Source organism: Tenebrio molitor, chromosome 1, assembly GCF_963966145.1.
Source record: "Tenebrio molitor chromosome 1, icTenMoli1.1, whole genome shotgun sequence".
NCBI classification, from domain to species: Eukaryota; Metazoa; Arthropoda; class Insecta; order Coleoptera; family Tenebrionidae; genus Tenebrio; species Tenebrio molitor.
Window position 1 is genome coordinate 9,934,906 of NC_091046.1, and position 24,354 is coordinate 9,959,259.

A 24,354-nucleotide genomic window follows, 5' to 3' on the forward strand; every position below is an offset into this window, starting at 1 on the left:
TGAGTAACATGATTCCTCTGTAGTTGCTACATTGTGTAGGATCTCCTTTCTTAAGTAGTGGAATGAGTAGTCCTGTTTTCCATTTTTCTGGCATTGTGTCGCTCTCCCATACCGCCACTAGTATTCTATAAACTCTGCTTAGCAGTTCGTGCCGTCCTTGCTTGATTAATTCATTACTGATTTGGTCCGGCCCTGCTGCTTTCTTTGTCTTAAGCTGTGCGATGATCTCCATGTATTCGTCGTAAGACGGCGCGTCGTCCTCGTTGTTACTGTCTTCCATTTCCACTTTTTCTTTTTTTCTCCCTGTAATTTTTTTTTGCTTCCCTTAAAAGTTCCGTGTAATATGTTTCCCATCTTTTGTTATCTATTCTTTGTGTCTTTTTACTCGTCGAGTTCCTAATCCAACTTTCTTTTTTGTGTTTGCAGTATTTGGTCGCCTCTTTTCTTTTTTCTTTGTAGTTCTCTAAATCTTTTAGGTTTCCCGTCTTTAACCATCTGTTTCTGGCTTGGTTCTTCGACTCCGTTCTTTTATCGCAGTCCTCTTCGAACCATTCCTCTCTTTTTCTTGTTGTTCTTCGTCCAAGCACTGTTTCTGCCGTGTATGCTTTCTTTTAGGTTCTTCCACTCTTCCTCGATGTCTACTTCTTCGTCTCGTGTTTCTAATTTTTTCTCATCTCTTTTTTGTACTCATCGTTGTGTCTCGTGTGGTTTAGCTTCTCTACATCCCATCTATTTTTCCTACTGCCTCCTGTTAGTTTGACCACCTTCATCCTCACTTTGGCAACAACCAAGAGATGGTCTGAGTCGACATTTGCCCCTCTGTATGTCCTAACGTCTTGTATTATTCTTTTCCACCTTTTGGAGATTAGCATGTGGTCTATTTGGTTTCCCTCTGTCCCCCCTGGAATCATCCATGTTATCTTGTGCTCTCTTTTATGTCTGTATTGCGTGCTAACAATGAATGTGTTTGTTGCTGCCGCCAGGTCGCAAATCTTCGCTCCGTTGTTGTTAGTGGTATCGTGGATTGTCTCTTTCCCTGCTACACCTTCATTGCGTTCCCCCTTCCATATCTTCGCATTGAAGTCCCCCACTATCATTAAGATGTCGTTTCTTTTTACTTTCTCACATACTTTTTCCAGTTTGTCGTAAAATTTAGTTTTTTCTTCTTCCTTGCTATTCTCTGTTGGCGCATATGCGTTTATCATTGTTATGTTTGCTTGCTTGTTTTTGATTCTGATCCACGATATTCTTCCATCTACCGCTTCATATTGCATTATCTTGTTTCTTATCCCCCCTCCTACTAAAAATGCTGTTCCGTTCTTCCCTTGCTTTTTCTCCCCAGCGTAATATAGTGTGTAGTTCATTTTGTCTATCTTTCCCTTTCCTGGCCATCTTGTTTCCTGTATTGCGAATATTTCTATTTTGTATCTTCTCATTTCTCTCGCTGTTTCAGACATCTTCCCTGGCGCTAACATTGTTCTTACGTTCCATGTGCCCAGTCTGATGGTTTTCTTATTCATTTTTCCCTTTTTATTCGATTTTTTTGCTCGTTTGCCCAAGTTTGTCGGTTCAGTTTGTTTATCACGTTCCGTTTGCGTCGTCCTTTTTTTTGCCTTGTCGTCTTTGTTGTGCCTCTTGTATCGCTTCTCAGTTTTTTGGAGCCTTAATTTCTCCTACTTTCATGAGCTTTTGTTCCATTTCCAGCTCCTACCGTCAATTTCCACTCCCTGATACTTTACTCTTGCTGTGACTCCATTAATTCTTTTTTTCTTGGCGAAGTCTCTGATGTTTTTCTGAATCTCTCTCTCCGTTAATGTTAATGCGGAATCAATGTAAATCTCTTTTCCTCTAAGTTTTCCTTTTGTCTTTAGGACCATTAATTTTTCATTCCACTTATTCATTTCCACGTTGTACTTATCTTGCCCTATCTTGTACACCTTCTTTACTTTCACGTTTAGGCTTAACTCTTTGTTTATCATTTTTTCCATTGTGTTTCTCAGTAGCTCTTCGTCTTCTGTGTCCATCCGCATTCCTGTCACTATCAAGTTGTTGCGTATCTTGTCCTTTTCGAGTTTTTCTATCTTTTCTTCTGTTTTCGTGATCTTTTCTTCCAGGTCCAGCTTTTCCTTCTCCCAGTTCACCTGCATGGTTCTTACATCCTCTCTGAGGCTCTTCATTTCTTTGTTGTTTTGACTGATGTCGTTTCTCATTTTCTTTACTTAGTTATATAAATGTTATATAAATGTTCTTAATAAAGAACATCATTTTCATTTTAGTGTTGAACAGGATCACAACCGTAAAAATAAAACATCCCCGTATTTCTTTCCAAAAAAGTCCCGAGTATTTGATAGTATAGGTGTGAAGAAAATGTTCAGATCAAGAACAATATTTACAAGCAGAATATATTGAAGGCATTATTTCCTCGATCTCATCAGCATTTCAGTGGTGCTTTCCACAAGAATCTGCTGCAGCTCATTGAGACATGTGCATTTTGCCTTCATCAGCACTACAGAGTAGCGTTCATACGTATGAGACCTGAATCCAATGGGTTATAGCATATGGAGAGCACAAATTGTGGCCTCATTACCATAGAATGGGACGAAATATTATTAGAAAAATTGCGATGTGCGATGAATAATTTTGCTTCTGATGATATTGATTTTATAAATGATTGGAAATGCATGAAAACATCACTCTGTCAATAAGGCGAAGTAAATGTGACTAAACTTTTGAAATTTTTGTGAATTCTCTTCGTGGTGCTAAAGTACTGGGATTCTAGTCAGTAAGTTTGGTGTTGTGTGTCTGGTGACAACTGATCTATGAGGTCAGCTGCTCCTTCCGCCGAGGTCTTAAAGGAGGGGTCTGTTAATAATGGGGGCGTTTGTCTTTGAAGACTGTCGATGGATATCGAGGCGTGCCATCGGGGTAATTGCATTAGAGGTGGATTTAAGCAAAGTTGGTGGATGAAATTGTATTGTTGTCCCGGCGTCGACAGCAACATCGTAATAATAAGATTCCAAGTTTCCACTTACTGTAGGAAAGTGGAAAATGGACGTAATGTAATTCAATCAGCTGGAGTGGGAAAGGCAGGTACCTCGAGCATTGGTGGTGTAATTGAGGGCGGGCTACTTTAAATTCAAGCGCTCTTCGTGTTAATCTAATACTCGCATTGTAAGCGCACCCGATGATTGCGGATCTCGTCTACATCCGCCCTGCCGGAACTACTTTCCCAACTCTCCCAAACAATACCTACAACTTATTCCATTTATATGTGCTTTGTCTCTTCCTGAATTATTACGAGTATTAGATTTGTAAACTTTGTGACTACTTCCCATGTTTAATTGTTTTGTCTTTGTCTTACATTCGCTGCGCTTGAGCACAATTAATTCAGGATTGGACACTAAAGCGGCTTTGTCGATCCCGAACCGGAAAAATTCTCCCCACAAAAATTACTACACAGGAAAATGTACCAGGAAGCTGCGACCACTTCCAGCAGACCCGAAATTAACACAAAGTTAACTTTCGTGATTGTCTTTCAAACCGAACTACATTTAGCTCAAATACAAATTCCGTGGTCATCTTCTATTTTTAAATTTAAAGCGTATTACAAGGAGCTGATTTATTGTTCTCGGCCCTTTGCAGCCTTCTTGGCCTTGTCTATTAAATTCTTTAACTCCTCGCTCATGAAGTAGGGACGAAGTTTACCATCATTTAATAATTTATCTTCACAAAAACATAGAAAAATAGTTTCAACAGCCACCTAAAATTTGTCGTAGGTTTATATTCAATAGAAGCTGTTGATTGTTTTTACGCTTATAATTTGCGAAAAGAAGTATCCCAAAGTACCAGCTACTGCAGCGCCAATTGTCAAAACGGACCAAAAATATGTCAGATTTAGATCAGTCACCTACATGAAAAAATCGTATTTTTTGTTTTTTAATCGTTTTGTAAAAAGTTACTATATGAACAGTTATTCCAATTCCTGCAGTGACCACTGTTAGTAGAATCAAAGCACAAATCATAATGAACTCTCCAACTACGTCAAGAGAAATTGTATCCATCAGATTAGCCCACAATAATCTAGCAGCTCGTTTGCCAGATTTGAACAACGGTTTACCGTGAATTGCTGGAATAATCACACATTTTTCTACATTACAAATTCCTGTCGTTAAAAGTTACCAGTTTGAATGTACGCTCTTTTAGCTATGTAATCAACGAATCCTTCTAGACATGTGGTGCAGCATTGAAGAACCCTGACAACTTGTTTACATTTGTCGTGCTCGTCGAGAAAGTCCACGCTGACTCTTGCAACAGTGACTATCGTTATAAAGAGAGAACCAAAAGCAACAGTACCAAGATGATATCTCATCAACATGAAGATGCTGTGAAGAACTGGATACTTCAGTGTTGATTTATCTCTAAAAGTAAAAAGTTATAGTTCTAATCGGAAAGTCTTCTCGCTTCTTACCTTGCAAAGTAGTAAGCTGCAACTGAACCACCGACGACCATGCACTGGCATCCGTTTGCGAGGGCTATTATCCAAATTGCAATTAGAACCATATAAGTAATTGCGGCTTCTGAAAGTGTGGTGTTAACGTATTCGTACGTGTTATTCAGATGTGTTACTTTTTCTAAGGTTTGATGGGTACTTAGCAAAGCTGCCAAGAATACCATGCTTGTCACCATGACGGAAAGAACTAAAATTGCCTGGAAAAATATTAAAAGTGAGAAAAACTGACGTCCGTGGAAGTAGTGCAGGTTTAGGTAATCCGGCTTACCATCAAAGGTTGTAGAATTAACAGAGGCATTTTAAAAATTGCCTCTGTGGCTTCTTTAAACATCTGAATAACTAATGCGTATCTGTCGTAAAAATAACATATAAAAATACAAATAAAAAAAATAATGATAGTACATCCTATTCCGATGTAAAGATGTTCCGACTTGGATGTATCTTCTAAGAACAAATACCTAAAATTTGGTGTTACAGTCTCTTAATAATAAGTAAATAGTTTTGACTTACCAGACGTAAGATGTGAAGGCGAATAAGCCCACTAACTGTAATATAATTAGACTAAATACTGTTTTATTGGGGAAGAAATGAAAACAAAACAGTAGACCTACGGATAGCACTAAATTAATGTTTGTAGTGAGAAATCAAAAATGTAAAGTGAAATACTTAATCCAACCGCAGCCATGGGGACAATAATAAGCATTACTGATTTTTTGAGATCCTCAATAAACTCCTGCGAACATTGTTATTAAGAAATTAATTTTTCGCCTATTTGGAAAATTTACGGCAAAAGTCAGGACGCGTTTTCCACTTCTACCTAAAGATACATTCCTTGGAGGAAAGCAACGATGGAACTGTAAACGACTGAAAATTGAAACAATTCAATGTCGATGAAAAATGCTACAAAGTGTGTCTCACTTGGGCGGATCACAAGTGCTGACACACTCATCTGGAAGAATCTTAAGACCGTCATCTTCTGCGTAGCCTTTTGGCAGTTCAGTAAATTGTACAAACATGAATCTGAAGTACAAGAAATTTTGGCGGTGCATTTGTTTGCAAAGTACGACTTACGGCTTGTCCTTCATGTCTTTTCCTGAACACTCAACCTCTGGAATAGGTTTATTTTTTGAACCACATGTGTTACCGCACTGGTCGTACCCGTGGAGAAATCTACTATAATCTGTGTCTATTGCAGAAATTATAACGAGAATTATCTACGAAACAGTGATTGATTATGCACGACCCATCCCTTGTCACTACTTACTTGCCATAGTTAGTACTGATAATATAAAAAAGATCAGAAAAATGATATCTGTGCATCGTCGGTTTTCGGAAACTTCTGGAATTTCAAATTGTTCAAATTCTCCCACATTTCTGAATTCAGGAATCTAAAATTACAATCAAAATAGTGTTGATGATGGCGTGCTTAATATACGTGCAGGTAATGGAGGAACTTTTCTTAGTTCTGGAATCGACATTACACAATTTTATTGAGCACTAATTTTCCATGCAGCAACAGGTTTTATAAAACACATATCTTGAAAAAGTACAGATAAATTTTGACAACAAATATTTTGACATTACTGTCATTTTATTATTTTTCTTTTTGCTAACCTCCACGATCTAATCGGTAATCAATCACCTTATATTGTCGTGTTGACACTTCTCTAATTTAAAAAGTCGAATTAAAACATATGAAAACACTTTTTACTTTCATTGTCAAAATATGAGCTACACATGAAATTTTTGATTTTTGAAAAATTTTAAATGTGATACAAAATGCGAACAGTTTTTAGTTTTCTGTCAAGCGAATTCTTCTAAGTTCTTTAGCTCTCCGTATTATCTTCACAAGTTCTGGAGTCATATAAGTGGGATTGGTGTTGCCATCATTTGCCAATTGCTCTTCACAGAAACAGAAGAATGTTGTTTCAGTTGCAATCTGTGAAAACACCTGATTTATAGCGTGATCTATATTTTGACGCAGTTCTCACATTTAAAACTCTTATGACGAAAATCGCCACTGCACCTGCACAACCTGCTCCAAATAGTATTCCCATACGTGCATAGTAGGTGAAAGAATTTTCCTGAGAAGATGACGAGAAGCTTACCAAATTCATCCACATTCCAACACCGACAGTCAGTATTACCACCAAAAACGAAAAACCATATGTAATTATGTAGTTGAAAGCACTAATGGTTATTGTGTGTACTAGGTTCAAACATAATAATCTGAAAGCACGTATGCTTGATTTGCAGAAAGCTTCACCGTGAATGGCTGAAAGATGAGATTCTTATTATTTAAAATTTTACAATTGCAGATAATGTACCCGTTTGAATGTAAACCTTTCGCATCATGTACACTGCTATTGATCTCATAAATAAAAATAGGGTTACAACTAATGAACCATAAGCAACTGTTCCAAGATGATATCGTGTTAAGATGTAAAAACTTGTACGAAGTGGTCTTTGCAAAATTAACTTATCGCTGAAAAACGTATTTATTTGTGGTTTAATGTTTCATTAGATTTTAATTGATGAGATATCGTTTTTACCTCGTAAAATAATATCGACTGACTGCACCAGACACAACCATGGCAAGACATCCCTCCACAAAGGCGAATATCCATAATATCAAAAAAGCTAGATAGCCGCTATAGAGTAGCGCTGTAACATTTGGAACATTCGCGTAGGAAAAGGAATTTTGTTTTGTTTGCTGCAAACACTCGTTCGAACATATCAGCAGAATCAGGAAAATTATCGAAGTGATCAGAGTCAGCAGTGTTGAAAGTGTCTGAAGATCCATTAAAACTGTAACTAACATCAATTGTCGCAAAAGAAATTTCACTTGTTTACCAATATAGGTTGCAACAATATCATGGGCATTTTAAATATTGCGTTCAAAGCTTCTTCATATATTCCAAAAACCAGAGTTAAGTTTTCGCGAAGAATTAATATAAAAAGTATCAGAAAAATAACATATGCCATGGCACCAACCGCCGAGAGTATATACAGAACTGATTTGTCTTCGTCCATGGCGTATTTATGCCTAGAATGTTTTTGAAAAATTTACAAACAAGTTATAGCGTTTCAAATACTATATGATCGAAGACTAGAGTCTTTAGAAAGTATATTTTTTCCTGGTAGGCGGTTGCGCGCGCCATTTATGAAATCCTGCAACGAAATGCGACCTCCCTATTGGTTAGTGGAATAAAGTAACCAATAGGGAGGTCGCATTTCGTTGGAGTTTCGAAAATGGCGCGCGCAACCGCCTACCAGGAAAAAATATACTATAGATGGCTATGAAATTATTATTTTTAAAAATTTATGTTGCCCAAAATTCTTTCAGCAGGGTAGTAAGGAATACGATAATTATCCATTTTCAACTTCATATCGTTTAATAAATAATTAGACTTTAATAGATAATAGACTAAAATGAAGTTTTACTCACTAGTGAGATAATATGCTCACAAGTGACTATAATGGTTGGTTACTTCAGTAATATGATTATAATGGTTGGTTACTAGAGTAATGCAATTTTTTGTCTGACTTATTTGAGTTAATTTTCATTGGCTTTTTCGAATTTTCGTACAAAAGCCGCTGCTGTAAGATAAAACGTCGTATATCACACGTGAACGAAATGCTCGTGAGTTCGTGCTGACGCATTAGTGATTCAAAATTCTCACTGGCATATAATTTTGCATTTCTCTCACTTATAATATAAAGCAACTTTACTCAATACTGTCAAAATAAATGTTTAAAATACAGGGTCGCTACAAAGTATGGCAACAGTGCAAGGATTTCCGAGAAACCATTCTCGAGATATTTAACTGTTGCCATACTTTGTCGCGACCTGTATAATATAAATATCGTAGCCTTCTCAAGGATAACAGTATTCGATTTTATGGTATTTACCAAAAGTATGCCGTGGCGGTGATTGATACAATCAATTGCATTATAAGTATAGACCAAAATGTAACAGCGGTGTGGCAACGAAGACAAAAAAATATAGTGAAGGATAAAACTGAAAATTGAGATTATAAATTCAAGTTGCATAAATAGCGAATTTGAAAACCTAATGCGCTTAAGCTCATAGCTAGGATTGTCGATGCGGATTTCGAAATAACATGAAGAATTTCCTGAAATGAAATTATTTAATAATAGGCAAACAACTTTAAGTGGTCCTACGGTCATCTGCTTGAAATTGCTTGAGTAGTTGTCTAGGTCTACGTCTTCTGCTGGATAACACCGATGGAAAAGTAATTGACTTGAAAGAAAAGATTTTAGATTTTGTACATTACATTAAAAAGAGTCTCACTTGGGCGGATTGCAGCTTTCAATACACTGGTCTGGCACAATTCTCTTTTTGCTGAAAATGCAATATCTGTTGATACTGCAATACCTCAGCAAAGCTATTCTGCAAAATTGTTTTTATTTGATTGTTAACACATGCTAAAATGCATTTTACGGTTTTTCTGTCATGTCTTGCCCCGAACAATTGATACCGGCTATGGGTTTATTTTTAACACCACAAGTATTTCCGTACTTGTCGTAACCATAAAAAAATCGGTTGATGTCACTGCCCATTGAACAAATTATTGAGAAAGGAATCTGGGTAGAAATGTAAATTACTAAGATTAAATTTACTCAAATACCAAAATCATATACCACGACGAGAAAACATACAGAAAAGGCTATCAGAAAGGAAACATTTGTACATTTCCTTTTTTCAGGTACTTCCGCAACAACTTGCTGTTCGTTATCTCCAAATTGAGAAATCTAGCGGGGGATTGGGCTCACAGTATTACAAAAAAAACTAGGTGAGTTGTTACTTACGGTTTCTGTTAATTTCCCATGTAATGTAGGGCTCAAATACCTTGACATTTTTGAAAGTTTTGCTTCTAAACTGGTAGAGTACAGATTATTAAAATAACGCAATAAGAAAACCGTACGTGGAATGAAGCTTCTTCTTTTTTATAAAACTGTACAACAAAATTTTGACTTGTAGCGATATGTCATAAATTTATTTATATTTTTAATGTCATTTGATTGCTTTGTTGTATCTTGCCTAAAATTTTTAGTTGGCCATAGATAATAAAACATTCAATTAAATTAATTAAACAAATAATAAATTCGTTATTGGTCTGTGCATATGTAGGAGGAGAGATTTGTATATTATCTACGAGTACCTAGTCATGCTGTGACATTTTGTTGCTTACTTTTGGGATACAGAAGGAATCTTATTGATTGAATACATGAAAAAAGGCTCTACAATAATAATAGGAGAAATCTACAGGGAAACAATCAGAAAGTTGAAAACTGCCATACAGCAAAAAAGGGCAAACAAAATATTATGCTGTTTCATGACAATTACAGAGTTCCGAAAGCTCGCCAGTTCCTGAAGTAATCGACGAGTGGAGATGGAACATTCACCCTGCAGCCCAGATTTGGCACCGAGTGACTATTATCTCTTTCCTAAATTAAAAAAGCACTTGAGAGGACGCCGTTTTTCTTCGGATGAAAGAAGCGGTAGAGACATTTTTTGATGACTTATCAATGTTTTTTTAAAGGAGTAGTTTTATTGGAAAAACGTTGGAATAAATGTGTAACCGTTAATGGATCATAGTTATGTTGAAAAATAAAATATTACTTTTCTCCCAACTCTTTTCCTTCACAGCTAGGTAGATAATGCAAAAATCTCCCCTCGTATATCCTTTGCTTGAGATGATCACGCAGCTTTTTAAAAAATTAAAAGCAAATCAAATAATTTGCTTTGTATTGTATATTGTAATATTGTATAAATATGTAAATAGTCTAAGGTGCAAATTTTATGTTTAATATTACAAATTACACAAAATTTATACAAGTGCGTACAATATAATTGTGGTGAGTTTTTAAGATGATTCGGAGTCTTGTCGCCTAGCATCTTCACGTTCACGTTTTTCTCGTTCCTCTTCTGCCAATTTTACAGCATCTGTCAGTAAAGCCAAAAGTGGAGGGCTCATAAAATAAGGCTTATTTGGACTTCCATCGTTCAGCAATTTATCTTCACAGAAACATATGAATATTGTTTCAATAGATACCTTCAAATAGTTCTTATTAATATTTATTAATTATTATTAATACATTTGCATACATTCATCAATGAAATGTAGAAAAAACTCACTATTCCAGTGAGGTACATGCCTAAGAATATGCCGGGCAGTAAATGTCCCAATGTAACAATGCCCATCAACTACAAAATATACGTGGGTATATTAATTTTGTTTGTAATTTTGAAATAGAGTGCTGCAACATAAACAAAAAAATTTCCAAAAAGCTTGTAGATTCAGTAATATTATAAAAGTGATGTTTATATGAATTTTTATCATTACTGTTTACCAATGGTAATCCAAATCCCGCTGCTAGACTTCCAAGAATAATTAAAATTGAAGCTACGTGCATTGCGCAATATCCCAAGCCATCGACAGCTACTGTATCCAATAAAAAACGCCATAGCAATCTGGCTGCTCGAATACCTGATTTGCAAAAATTTTTCCCATGTACAGCTAAAAAAAAATATTGTTTTATAAACACCGTTCACGTTTTTTGGCATAAAGGAGACCATTATTTATTTTTTTACTGTTTGATTTCCGTCAACATTGAAGTGCCTGACGTGCGAACCTATCAAAATGAATATAACATGTTGCTGAATTTCTCGCGATGTCTCTGAATATTCTTCTATTCAAAACTAGTAAAACTGACATCAATGCACTAGACATTGATGCTATTTATAACCTCAAAACATAACCTAATTCAGCAGACAGCTTTAATATTGGGTGATTCAAAATGATTGTGGATAAGTATGGCAGCTATGTACGAAAATTTATGTGGCAACTGTGTAGGTAGGATAAAGTTGACATTTGTTTGACAGTTCATAGTCGCGCAATTTTGAAAATTGTCAAATCAATGTGGAATGGTATAAAAAAAAATCAAATGCACGCTTATGAAATGTCATCCAAGTGTCAACTCTACCCCACCCACACAGTTGCCAAATAAATTTTGTCTTCTATCGTAATGATACTGAATATAGTTATTATAAGCGAACCTAAAGCGATTGAACCTAGATGATATCGCATCATTATTAGCACGCTTGTCAAGAGTGGGTGTTGCAGATCAGATTTTTTCCTGAAAAAAAGATATGATAGTACTGTAATTACCTTCAAGAATATGAACGTAACACCTTACCTCGTAAAGTAGTAAGAAGCAATTGCGCCCGCAACAATCATACACTGACAGCCGTTTATAAAAGAGTATAACCAAAGGATCATAACAGCAAAAAACAAGATGTAATAAAATCTGCATATTTCGAATATTAATTGTGCTAAAAGGAGTTTAGAAATCCGTCTTACCCTAGTGTGCCTATGGCACCCTGACCTTCTCCACTAAATGCCACCAAAATCATATAGATCAACATTCCGTTGACAGCAAATAAGATGAGAGACGTCTGGAACATGTATTTTCACCTATTTTATGTTTGAAAAATTTTGTAGAAATAATCTGTATCAATTAATTGTGTTGTACTCTAAATATCTTGTTTTTTAATGACTTGGTTTGACTTGCAAATATGTGAAATTTTACTCTATTGGCATTTATAATGATGATTGATTATTGTTTGGCAGGTACTATCGACTAGGAAAAAAAACTGGTACAGTATGACTATAGACACTTCCAAAACTCACATTTTTGATCGAGTTTTGGAAGTGTCTAAAGCAACACCCTGTACACTGACGAACAAAAAAATTGTCGGCGAGTTCCATTACAAATCTAGACAGAAACTCGCTTGCCATATATGTCACTTACGACAAACTATCCCTCCGCCACCCGGCGGCACGGCAATTTTGCCGGAGTACATACACTATTACGGATGTTACTATCAAGTAATAGTGCAGTGCTTATCAACATAATTACCGGCGTCTCGCCTCCGCATTTTGACTTTGTTGTGTATAATGTTCTGTGTCAATGTTAAGGAATTTCCTCACGATATGACATGAGTATAATAATATACCTCTTTGAATTTCAACTACCAATGTGTTCCCTAAATCCAGAATTTTTAAATTTTTAAACAGAGATTGCGGTACTATTCCCGTTGCTGAAATTAAAATTTGTTACACAGTCTAGGACTGGTTTACAAATCTATGAGGGGCATGATGACCAACTCAGTAGACCAGGGCCAATGACTTAACGTGACTTCCGAATCACGAGACAGAATATAGCTTTTTTTTTTTAAATTTCGCCCTCGGTCGGAATTGAACCCGCGACCCTCGCGTCCCTGAGCCGAAACGGACTCCCTTAGGCTATATTCTGCCTTATGACATATTATTGTGAAGGCTTGCAAGCATGTTTTACAGTTTACACAATAAAAATAATGAAAGACATTTTGCCGGCCAAAAAATTTTAGCCGTCATTTTCTGACATTTCAAAAAAAAAAAAATTTGTAATCCATACTTTATTGTCATTATGATTACCGTCTTGATTATGATTGATATAATTTGGGTGGTAAATTTCAAAACTCGACATTACCTCAGGTACCTATGTACAGTGGCGAGCACGGAATTTCGCACACATGGGACATTTTACTGACATAATTTTATTAAAATGAGATACTGGCGGCAGTTTCGTGACAGTTTAGGTGAAACATCAGTCATGATCACATATATCATGATTGATTATAACGACAATAAAGCTTAGACTAGATAGTTTTTTTTAATGGGATACAAATTGGTGTGCGAAATTCCGTGCTCCCCACTGTACGACTGTTCTAATTTTGTTAATTCATGTCGGATTTTTGGAATGTCTAAGCTTTAAACAATTTAAATTGATTAGCAGAATAACAATATGCATGTCAAAATGACAAGAATCGAAAGTGGGGTTACGGTTCCTAAAGGTTTATTTACACTGTACTTGAATGTCAAGATAGTGACGGCTAACATTTTTTGGCCGCCATAGTACCAGTTTTTTTTGCTAGTCGATAGTACCATGTGATTTTTTCAATTACAGTTGCGGCCACGGAATGCTGGCCGTCACTTTCATGTCAATTAAAAAAAATGGGTGTAGTCCATGCTTTATTGTCATTATGATTGACTTTTGGAATTGACATCCAAAAATTTGCGGGTGCCATACTTCATTCAAATAGTTGTGAACGTGCTACTAATACCCTATTTCAATAAAGTGCAAATAATATCCCTGTTCCAAGATTGCACGAAATGAGCAAGCGCGTTTTCTTGTAAGTCAGTCAGCATCAAAATGACAAGTCTTGTAATAGCAGAAAGTGAGGTTACGAATACATTAGGGCCGCTTTATATCTCAAATCACTGGAATGTCAAATGACGGCCAAAATTCCGTGGCCGTAATTGTACATAATTATTATATTTATATATGTATTAGAATGTAATCACAGCCGGCTAGATGTGAAATTTAAAAAATCACCCGGTAAAATAAAAATGTAATTACCAGTAAGGGTACAGCAAGAAGTATTCGTATACGAAAAATTGCTTCTAATGTCTCCACATAGAGAGCAACTACTAATGGAATATGTTTTCGGAGGAAATATAATAAAGCGCACAATATTACCAGGTAGACCGAGGGTATACTGGCTAGCACCAACCACTCTGTAAAATTTTGAAAAATATACAAGCCCCTAAAATTTGATATAATTTATAAATAAGTTAGTATTACTATTGACCTTTTACCAAAAAATAAGAGCAGCAATAACGAATGTCGCAATCTCAATTCCGAGAAGGGACCAAAACGTAATAAATGCATTGCATCGAAAACAAACGAACATCAGGAGACATAATGCTAAAATAAAATGATGAACAAGTTTATTTTATCATATGATCAGAATATAGCATTACCTACGCCCATTAAAATCATTATTAATATTGGAATTAATATACAATTAGGAATATCTCCAAGTATCTCCTGAAATCAATGAGAAATATTTTATTCTTATGAATATACATATTTGGATTTACATTTCTACTTTGTTATTCCTGCCATGAATTTATCTAATGTATTTTTTATACAACTGACATTAAAAGTGACGTTTTTAGTGGAAGCTAATTTGCTTAAAAATTGCTCTTTATAACTTATCGTGCAAAAAGTATTTTTAACACTAGTAAAAAAAAACTTTTAACACTAGTTATTTTTTATTTATTTATAAATGTTAAAGTGGCTCTATTTGCCGCTTTTTCAATATCTGCGGGAAATCTGTCGTCGATATCGGCATCGTTAACGTCGTTTTCTTTGCATTCCATGTTTACGAATTGAAAGTGTTTTACAAAACGTAATGAAAACTTTTTTGACGTTTCTAATAAACAAATGTCAGTACAAGACTAGCTACCTGATTTTTGCCGCAGAAATTAAAATAAACATCAAAAATACGACTGCGTTTTTTAATGCAATGCAAACCAGTTGTATAAAAAATAGATGTATGATGGACGTGTTAAAAGTGATTTTATTTTGTTCGTGGGGTTGGTCAACTCGCTGCGCTCGTTTCCCAATCTACCCCACTTACAAAATAAAATCTCACTTTTAACACTTACATCATAAATAACTATTACGACTTATTTAGAAAGACAAAGTAGAAAATTTGACAGTATTACATTTTTTTATTTGATTTAGAAATTTTGGATTTAATAATTTTTTTCAATTTTAGTCCTTGTTACAGAACTGACTTATGTCGATATCGATTCATATCGAGGTGCAAATAATATTGTAAGATGTCTTACGTAGAAGTATGTTGCACTTTTAAGATCGTCGTAATTTCTATCTTCTTTAGTTAGAACAGGAAAACATCGACGAAATATTATTTTTCTAAAATAAAAGTACTTTGTTAAACTCTTATCAATAAACATTTTTTTCTACTTTGCACCTTTAACACAGTCAGTATAACACTCAAACGGGTTTCGAAAAGGTGTTCTTTTCGATACCGGTTTCAGGAACATTTACTTAAATTTTTAATGTTGGTAGCGACTCACAGTGAATAGTTGCTACGTGATCACTGCAGTTCACGATAAAGTTCATCCATTTTCAATATACTATCGCTGGCCAAAAAACTCGTACTATGGCGGACAATAAATTTAGGCCGGCCTGTCATTGAGTTGACATCAAAATGTGAAGCTGGCATTATGTTCAACTAACCCCATTTTCGATTTTTGTCATTCTTGTCATCGTGACAGCGATAATCAAAATTAAAATTGGGAAAAGAAGCGTGTACCAGAGAGAAGTGCTACTACAAATCAGTTATGCTAGTGCGTCATGATCTGTAAGTTACGAAAAAGGCGAAGGAAACTCCAAACAGCTTGAAAACCTTCAGTTTGACAGACTGACACATCAGTCATAATGACAATAAATGGTCGCTTGCATTGACTTTTTTGAAATGTCAGAAATTTGCCGGCCTAAATTTATTGTCCGCCATAGTACACAGATGACAGAACAACAGATCCAAAAATTAAACATTTGAGTTGTGTAAACTTCGCTTTTTTAATAAAGGTTATGTATGCATAGGTTTGTTTGGCCAACGGTAAAACGGTACGTTTATGAACACCAGCCTCAGCAGCAATTGCCCGTATCGAAATCCCGTCTCGCTCTCGTTTTTGAATTTCATTTTTTCGCATTGACTTTGACACTGACAATAACGTTTGACGTTGTAGACTTTGATTTACAATACTAAAATTTTGGCTGTACGAGTTCTTTTTGGCCAGCGATAGTACAGTCGCGAGCAATAAATTTTGGTCGTCAAGGTCATTCTTTGACGCAATCGAAAATGCTCCATTGTAAAACAGTCGTAAATATCATAACTTATCATCATGTTGTATGACATTAATTGTAATTTTTTTCTCAATTTTTTGACACTTTGTTGACGTGGGCATAATCAGGCAGGGAAATTTTTTAAATTTGTGACAATCTAACCAAATTTTGAAATGACATTGACGACCAAAATTTATTGCTCGCGACAGTACATTACTGTTAGGGAATTTTCTTTTTTTGTATTGCAAAACAAAATATTCACCGGTGTTTTAAAAAAATTTGGGAACAATATGGTCAAAATTTGCGGAAGATGCCAGTTTACCGAATGGTTGGGGAGATTTTTGCCGTAAGTTGATAAAAATCCACTTTTAATTTAAATTAATCTATTTTAAATGTTAGGTTCAATCTCTACAGATATCTGGAGGGGAAGTACGGAGTAATTTCTGGGTCGGGGGCACACAGAATGGAAACGACGCACGATGGAACAGTGAAGAAATATTTGCGCCATTGTGCGTTTTTTTTTTAATTACAAGATCGGGCTCCAGACGTGACCTGACAGGGTTTGCTCCTGAGCACTATTCATTTTTAATGTATCATGCTTCCACTCTGTGTCCTGCTCTGAAAATGTTTCGTTAAAATCTGTTTACGTTTATTAAGGTACACCTACGTGCTGGTTTCAATGCCGGTATTTAATATTAACCTGTAGATACCATATTTTAAGTAAAATATTCAAAACTAGTTTACTTTGCTTGATTGCGGGACCCGATTAGAGATTTGTCAAAAATGACAATAATCGTACATAACTTCAAAATACACATAACCTGACCTGTAACATTGCATTTACAGTAGAAAAAAGGTGTATCCTATTACACCACAAAAGCTACTAAAATCACTACATTTAGTAGTGTATAATCGTGTCAAAAATAAATTACTTCCTAAGATTTAGGAATATTCGAGAGTAGGTTGTTATAAATTTGGTTAGGTTGGAGACTATGTGGTTTCTGGTGACAAACAAAAATATCGTAACCAAATCAAAAATGTAAGGCAGCGAACTCCTTGTAACAGTTGCAAAATAGCTAATTTCTCGCTAAGTGATAGATGTTTTTTGTTTCACAATCAATTTTGGTTTCTGGCGGCATATTTAGTTGGACTTAATCTCTCAATTCATAGTAACCAACCTTAGGCACTCAAAATTACTTTTGAAAATTCTAGTTACACACAACATGAAAAACGTCATTTCCCTAAAAGTTCAAATTCTAGGGCGTAATTTATTTTTGACACGATTATACAGAGTGTTTTCGAAGTTGAGGCGTTCCTTTTAACATGTGTTAGTATGCGTTGTTCTAAAGAGTTTTAGCCAAAATTACCATAGTAAAATGTCTATGGCAATGAAGACACAATAAGTTAATTTTTGTGAAATTTTTGAAACTGGTCCTGCTCTGAATTGTTAGAAATTAGAATTGATAAAAAAAAATCAAATGAGCATGGACGTTAATCAAAAATTCTGTCAGAGTTGTCATCTAATTAGTCGCATTACGAAAATAATGAGCTCACAGATACATATATTGCTAATGTATGGGCCATGTTATCAGAATACAGCTGCGGGGTCCAGAGAGTACACAAAACGATTTTCGAAAAGACACCATCCTGGGCCACGTCAATTATATTAATCTAGTACAGCGGAGAAACAGACAGGACCGGGCTCAAAATGTTAGAAAACAATAAAAATATATAATAATCAATTATCTCCGTTAATACAAACATTTTACTTCGAAGATTTAGGCTAAAATTCTTAAGAATAAAGTAATGTTACAGGGCACACCTCAACTTCGAAAACACCCTGGATATTGAAAATGAATGAACTTTACTTTAAATTCAAAACTTGCAATTGTTCGTCCAGTTACCAGTGTTAGAGGTATTTTCATATTTGGTGGCGGAAACAAAAGACTGAGAAATGTCACAAAAATGTATTGTTAGTGTCAAATTTCTCATAAATGCCGTAAAAAGGAATGTCTAGGTAAATTTAAATTTTCGCTAAATAGATTGAAAAAACAAATTCTAAGGAAACCAATTTCACTGCTTCAAAAGGAAAAGTCATTCTCATATAATCAAACGTATTACAAATTATTTCTCTAGTTCGACGATGAATAACTTTCTTATTGCCAATTTGCTGCATTTCTGTCGAAATCACGAACGTCTTTGAGAAATTTGACACTGACAATACAAATTTGTGACATTTCTCAGTCTTTTGTTTCCGCCACCAAATATGAAAATATCTCTACCAACCCTTTACATTTGCCAAATAAAGGGTGTTTTTTTAAATTTGGCGTCGAAGTTGGCGTTGCAGAGTCAATTATGAATGCACCACAATGTAGTGTCACTACTGTCACTAATGTCAATTTATTTGAAATCAATTTGAATTTGCAATTTGTGTCAAATAAAATGGTTTTTTCGCAAGAACAGAAAATTTACATAGTCGAATCATATTTTCGTAACGGGCATCTCATTGATGATGAGTGGCAATATTCAATTGAAGCCTGTTTCGAAGAATTTCGCCTACAATTTCCCGATGCCGCGTTAACCTACAATATTTTTCATCATAATTTAACGCAATGTATTCAAATCTTTCGCGAAACTGGATCGGTTGATCGGAAAAAGGGTAGTGGTCGCCCTACAAAACGAACAGAGGAAGCAATTGCGAATGTGAGACAAGTTATGGAAGAAGCCCCACGAACCTCTGTCCGTCGGCTCTCACAACAAGTTCAATTGTCAACCAGCACTTGTCACAACATTTTGAAAAAGGATATCCATCTGTACCCCTATCGTCTGCAGGCGGTACAGCAACTTCTTGAAGCTGATTATTATCCTGTGCGTGTGGAATACTGCCATTGGTTTCTTAACACCATGAACGAAAATTTGCTGAACTGGAGTTTCTTCTCAGACGAATCTTGGTTCTACTTGGACGGTTATGTCAACTCACAAAACATGCGATGGTGGAGTTCAGAAAAACCTAATTTCTTTGAACAGGTTCCTTTACACCCCCAAAAGGTGGGAGTCTGGGCGGCTATTTCAAGACGCAGGATTATTGGACCAATTAACGATGCCAATTTTTTCAGGAACCTTGACGGCTGTAAGGTATCGGGAAATCATACAGCAATTTCTTGAACAGCTTCATGATGATGAAATTGTAAACGGGTATTTCCAACAAGACGGGGCCCATGCACACACCACATTAGAGACGTTGAATATGATACAAGAATTTTTTGATCGACGAGTCATCAGCCGAAATACAGCCATAGGTTACCCTTCAAGATCCTGCGACCTCACTTCGTGTGACTTCTTTTTGTGGCCCTATTTAAAGAACTCGATTTTCCAGCATCGGTTAAATAACCTCGACGAGTTGCGTGAGGCAATAGTTGCGAAAATTGATGAGATTAATAATAATCCTCAAATGTTAGCAAATGTGAGCACCGGAATTGTTGGAAGAGTTCGTAAATGCCTTGAAGTTGATGGAGCACATTTTGATTATTTATTGTAAACGTTATTTCCTAATTAAAGTTTATTTTTTCGTTTTAGTTGCATTAGCATGTTGAATTGTCGATTAATTAAATTAAAAGTGAGGTTAGATCTAGGTTGAAATGTCAAATTAAATATTGTCATTTCGATGGAGCGTTCGCAATCGACTCTTCAACGCCAACTTCGACGCCAAATTTAAAAAAACACCCTTTATAATTTTCCTATCATTGTGTTTTGAACTTTTTTTTATTTAAAATTTAAAATAGGGGCAAAATAGAAAAAATATTGTATTACAGTCGTTTTATAAGCCATTTTGTCGCACTTGTTTGTTTATAGCACTCCTCGCTGCGCTCCTCGTGCTCTAAAAAACGCGTGCGACAAAATGGTGTCGTATAATAAATTACTATTGTATGAAGTTTCAATTTTTTTAATTTTTGTTGCGTTCTAAACCACAGGAAGCTCAGATTACTCCTGATATATTGCTTTATTTATGTTGACGCCTATTTAGAGAGGGGGGTAACCACCCTCATCGCTCACCCCCGACTTGTAACTTTTAAGCAGTCGCTTGAGTCGCTTGTAACAAGAGCAACAGTCCTAAAATAAACGTCTGCATCTTAAATAGTTGCATTTTATATTCCTGGTCCTTCGAAAATAACGCCACAATTTATACAAGATGAAGTTGTTGTTAATTTGTATTTTATACCGTGCGATCGACAATTATTTAGATCAAAGAAGGCTTTGAGATTTTGGACGTATTTCCACAGATGCTATGGAATGCAAGGAAGTATTTCTGGTTGCATATACCTGTTACAATGGAAATTTTTGCCGACCAAGGAGGTTAAAATGAGAGGAGGGAAGGCGCCCTATGCTGGTAATGCATTGAAAGTGATGCCAATCGTTCCTTCTCCAGCAACCTTTTATGACCGTGAACGTCCTTGAACGGCCCATCGGGTATCACATCGCATTGGCGCCAGTGGCGTTCTTGTAACCCCAACAACAAGGTGTTAGTGTTAAGCGTTTGCGTTTGACACAGTCACGTGAGACCAAGGATGACAATATGTAATAATTTTTTATGTAGTTAGTTTTTTTTTAATTATAAATTTACTTTTATTTTTCTTAAATTTTTTCATGTGCTATTGCGATCATTAAATTTTGGACATCAATTTTCTGTCATATAAAAAAAAATTACTCTAAATCATGCTTTATTGAAATTGTTACACATGAATGATGAAATTGTCAAATTTATCACCAATTTGTCAATATGAGCGATGACAAAATATTAAGCTTATTTATTTATTTTCTATTTTTTATTAATTAAAACCTCATTCTATTGCATTTGTCTGATTTTTAAAGCTTCTTGAATGATTTGTCGGTAAATCTGAAATTCACATTTCAAAATTGACAACAATCAAAATTAAGGTTATTAATACATAAAGGTCGTTTTAGAATGTATGACAGCACGATGACATTAGTGTCCAAAATGTATTGATCGCAATAGTACTTTATGTTACAAATTACAATAAATGCATCTGTGCGCTCCGTCTTTTACAGTGAACGATACGCCACTGGTAATATCCAGTAAGTAGTAATTATTGTTGATCGCATCGTATAAACGCTGTTCAAAAATCAAAAAAGCCATTGTGGTGTAAATAACACACATTTTTCATGACATTTCCTATTACCTATCACAGTGACAGATAAGTCATTTGCACCACAATGGTTTTTTGATTTTTGAACAACGTTTATGTCCTCGAAATGCATGTCAAAAAAAAATCGGTAGTTAGTGACGATGAATAGAAGTTAAATACAAACATGTTTTCTAGTAAAAGTCTTTTTGTTTTTGAGATATAATGCATTGAAAATTTGCTCGAAATTTTCAGTACTATCGCGGCCACGGAATTTTGGCCGTCACTTTCATGTCAATTAAAAAAAATGGATGTAGTCCATGCTTTATTGTCATTATGATTGACTTTTGGAATTGACGTCCAAAAATTTGTCACTGTCATACTTCATTTAAATAGTTGCGAACATGGCACCAATACCCTATTTTAATAAAGTGCAGATAATATCCCTGTTCCAAGATGGTCTATCACATTCTAAAATTTCGGAACGTTTGGGTATAGGAAGAAGCAGCATAAGTGCAATTATTAAAAAATGGAGGCAAGATCAAACAGTGGACGTCCAGGTTCCGGGGGACGTCGAATTTCTACACGTAATCAAAACGAACAACTTTTAACTGTGATACGAAACAGTCCTTTTACTACTGCTACTGCAGCAGTGAATATCAGTAATTTCCTGGGCTCCGTCAGAACCTCACGTCGTCGACTGAGGAATAGATCCAAGAAAGTCTTGTCTTGAATCCGAGGGGAATGAATCTCTTTGCGTTATTCCTGCATATACATGTATAATATGTGTGTGCTTGACTTGTTGCAGGCAATGAGGAAGTGCGTTTTCATGCAAGTCAGTCAGCGTCAAAATGACAAGTCTTGAAATAGCAGAAAGTGAGGTTACGAATACGTAAGAGCCGCTTTAGATCTCATGTCAATGGAATGACAAGTGACGGCCAAAATTCCGTGGCCGCAATTGTACGCTACTGAGTTGAAGTAATTGAGAAAATTTGCAGTGATTCATATCTCAAAAACAAAAAGACTTTTTTTGTTCGACACTGTCAGAATTTGAGAATTTTGTCCTATGTGAACGGATTTTGATAAATGTCACAACTTGTCAAAACGAAACGTCAAGCTAATTTTAAAGGTTTTAAGCGATTTGGAGCCTTTAAGGGGCTCGTCGAACAAAAAAACGTTGTATTCAACTCGTTCGTGTGTAAATTGGGCCTTTTTTGGCACTCGTGGGCCTTTAAAACGCTCGTTTCACTGGCGTTTTAAAATGGCCCACGCGTGCCAAAAAAGGCCCAATTTACACACAAACTCGTCAAATAAACTACTATTACTAGAAAAAATCTTTGTATTTAACTTCTATTCGTCGTCACCAACTAGCGATTTTTTTTTTGACATGCATTTCGGGGACACCTGTATGTAAAACATTAAATTTATGATTAAGGAAGTCTTACTTGTCAGGACCCTTACAGTCTTCAGCTTTAATACACTTGTTTCCAACAAACCTATACTTTTCTTCTTTGGAATTATTTCTTTTAACTTTTTCTTTTGCGTAAAGTGAAATTCTGAAATGCTTTTTTTGTTTAAACAAGGTTTTATTTTGCTGCAATAGAAGACTTACGGATAATCTCTATGATCTTCTGGTTTACAATTTGCTTTACGAGTCATTCTTTTAGTATTATTAATGCCGCATATGTTACCACACGAATCAATACCATTGAACACTTTTTTACTATCTGCACCTGACGAAATATAAAGTGTGAGTACTACCTGCAAAGAGATTTGTAAGCGTGCTCGTGTTTGTCGAATATTTTTACCATAATGACGATGCATATTATAAAACATATTAAAAATATAATGTCTGTAAATTTCCTTTTGGCATATATCTCCGGCAAATGAATTTTTTCTGTGGGTGCAATTCCTTTGAATTCATATAGCTGAAGAAATTAATGTAAAAAGTAAAATACAGTACCAACGGTCTAGCTGGTTCGTATACTTACAGAAAGTGGAGCGATGCTTTTAAATTTTGGATCGAATGAACTTCTTATCGAGTTCATGACGCGAAAGGTTGTGAATTTTTAACAATAATTTATATTTTATTGTTATTTAACAAGACAAGATTTTGACAATCATTCCACATTAGTCAGACCATGGCCGACTAAAATTGACTATAGCTTCGCTATAGACGGCCGTTTCAATTGGCCGTTTTAGCATTGATCAAATTGTTCCTAGAATAAGTGAAAGTCGTCCGGTGAATGGACGGCAAAAATTATTATTTTGTGCATGTCAAATTTATGTCAAAGTGACATAGCTTTTAATAGTTTTAGTTGTTGAAGTTTAGGAGATTTCATTCATAAGGAAGGTTAAAAGTAAAATATGATATAGTTATTTGTGAATATCGATTGGAAATTATGTATTTGGAAGCAAGTGGATATAATTTTTCTCCAAAAAGTGTTCAATAACAAGTAAACTTGGGTGATTCTAAATGAGGTGAAGATAGAAGGGCACTATTTTTAGGGATTTTTGTGACTTGAAATTTTACGTGTCAAACAGATTAACTTAACATTACGCCAAATTAAGTGAGATGGAAATATTCGTCGCAACCGTTGTCGTTACCTTATTTATTATCGAGAACCTTAATTTTTACTACAGTAATTTTTGTTTATTTGGTTGATTTGAATCCAGTTGAGACAACATAACTGACAACCGTTGACGTAACGATAATATTTATAACCTTACTTTTTTCATTTTTCAATAAACATGACATTGTCAGTTGTAGTTTTGGGTTAGAATGCAGCTCTGGGTGTTAACATATCAAAGATCCACTCGCACCGCAATTTACATATGGGGTGATTCAAAATGGTTGTGGATAAATATGGCAACTCTGTTGTGGCAACTCTGTAGGTAGGATAGAGTTGGCAT

At 35.4% G+C, this 24,354-nt stretch overlaps 5 protein-coding genes across 6 annotated transcripts; all 5 read right to left on the reverse strand.

Moving 5' to 3' along the window:
* Window positions 1-659: 659 nt before the first annotated feature.
* On the reverse strand, window positions 660-1,520 carry LOC138141367 (craniofacial development protein 2-like). The gene has a single exon (XM_069062088.1). It carries the CDS (start codon window positions 1,518-1,520, stop codon window positions 660-662), a length of 861 nt encoding a protein of 286 aa, XP_068918189.1.
* Window positions 1,521-1,679: 159 nt separating this feature from the next.
* On the reverse strand, window positions 1,680-2,210 carry LOC138141377 (uncharacterized). Its single transcript, XM_069062099.1, has one exon. It carries the CDS (start codon window positions 2,208-2,210, stop codon window positions 1,680-1,682), a length of 531 nt encoding a protein of 176 aa, XP_068918200.1.
* Window positions 2,211-3,567: 1,357 nt separating this feature from the next.
* LOC138134412 (choline transporter-like protein 1) lies at window positions 3,568-6,133 on the reverse strand. Of its 2 annotated transcripts, none has more exons than XM_069052677.1 (13): window positions 5,950-6,133; window positions 5,779-5,898; window positions 5,582-5,724; window positions 5,429-5,530; window positions 5,296-5,374; window positions 5,177-5,243; window positions 5,021-5,117; window positions 4,779-4,968; window positions 4,469-4,707; window positions 4,180-4,418; window positions 3,960-4,126; window positions 3,812-3,907; window positions 3,568-3,760 (listed from the first exon to the last, which is right to left on the reverse strand). In XM_069052677.1, exons 1-13 carry the CDS (start codon window positions 5,986-5,988, stop codon window positions 3,620-3,622), a joined length of 1,719 nt encoding a protein of 572 aa, XP_068908778.1. In that variant the 5' UTR covers window positions 5,989-6,133; the 3' UTR covers window positions 3,568-3,619. The 2 variants fall into 2 exon arrangements, with proteins under 2 accessions (XP_068908778.1, XP_068908773.1); XM_069052672.1 differs by having other exon boundaries at window positions 5,021-5,129.
* Window positions 6,134-6,195: 62 nt separating this feature from the next.
* On the reverse strand, window positions 6,196-9,567 carry LOC138134424 (choline transporter-like protein 1). Its single transcript, XM_069052690.1, has 12 exons — window positions 9,344-9,567; window positions 9,176-9,286; window positions 8,976-9,118; window positions 8,826-8,924; window positions 8,696-8,774; window positions 8,583-8,646; window positions 8,423-8,531; window positions 7,364-7,556; window positions 7,063-7,301; window positions 6,838-6,995; window positions 6,502-6,785; window positions 6,196-6,449 (listed from the first exon to the last, which is right to left on the reverse strand). The coding sequence occupies exons 1-12, from the start codon at window positions 9,389-9,391 to the stop codon at window positions 6,303-6,305; spliced, it is 1,674 nt and encodes a 557-aa protein (XP_068908791.1). The 5' UTR covers window positions 9,392-9,567; the 3' UTR covers window positions 6,196-6,302.
* Window positions 9,568-10,322: 755 nt separating this feature from the next.
* LOC138141379 (choline transporter-like protein 1) lies at window positions 10,323-23,700 on the reverse strand. Its single transcript, XM_069062102.1, has 14 exons — window positions 23,433-23,700; window positions 23,250-23,369; window positions 23,054-23,202; window positions 22,887-22,997; window positions 15,280-15,364; window positions 14,404-14,470; window positions 14,239-14,347; window positions 14,000-14,186; window positions 11,899-11,993; window positions 11,735-11,845; window positions 11,522-11,674; window positions 10,889-11,069; window positions 10,644-10,742; window positions 10,323-10,590 (listed from the first exon to the last, which is right to left on the reverse strand). The coding sequence occupies exons 1-14, from the start codon at window positions 23,487-23,489 to the stop codon at window positions 10,402-10,404; spliced, it is 1,713 nt and encodes a 570-aa protein (XP_068918203.1). The 5' UTR covers window positions 23,490-23,700; the 3' UTR covers window positions 10,323-10,401.
* Between the last annotated feature and the right edge of the window lie 654 nt (window positions 23,701-24,354).

Bases quoted from the DNA above. Each gene is read 5' to 3' on its own strand.
- LOC138141367 (XM_069062088.1), bottom strand. From the start codon at position 1,520: ATGAATAAGAAAACCATCAGACTGGGCACATGGAACGTAAGAACAATG.
- LOC138141379 (XM_069062102.1), bottom strand. From the start codon at position 23,489: ATGAACTCGATAAGAAGTTCATTCGATCCAAAATTTAAAAGCATCGCT. The intron at 23,370-23,432 runs GTAAGTATACGA...TAATTTCTTCAG, and splicing joins AAAGCATCGCTCCACTTTCT to CTATATGAATTCAAAGGAAT. The intron at 23,203-23,249 runs GTAAAAATATTC...ATCTCTTTGCAG, and splicing joins TAATATGCATCGTCATTATG to GTAGTACTCACACTTTATAT.
- LOC138134424 (XM_069052690.1), bottom strand. From the start codon at position 9,391: ATGTCAAGGTATTTGAGCCCTACATTACATGGGAAATTAACAGAAACC. The intron at 8,775-8,825 runs GTGAGACTCTTT...TTTTCTTTCAAG, and splicing joins GAAAGCTGCAATCCGCCCAA to TCAATTACTTTTCCATCGGT. The intron at 8,532-8,582 runs GTTTTCAAATTC...CTCAATTTTCAG, and splicing joins TATGAGCTTAAGCGCATTAG to TTTTATCCTTCACTATATTT.
- LOC138134412 (XM_069052672.1), bottom strand. From the start codon at position 5,988: ATGTCGATTCCAGAACTAAGAAAAGTTCCTCCATTACCT. The intron at 3,908-3,959 runs GTAACTTTTTAC...TTTTTCATGTAG, and splicing joins TTGGAATAACTGTTCATATA to GTGACTGATCTAAATCTGAC. The intron at 3,761-3,811 runs GTAAAAACAATC...GACAAATTTTAG, and splicing joins TCTTTTCGCAAATTATAAGC to GTGGCTGTTGAAACTATTTT.
- LOC138141377 (XM_069062099.1), bottom strand. From the start codon at position 2,210: ATGAGAAACGACATCAGTCAAAACAACAAAGAAATGAAGAGCCTCAGA.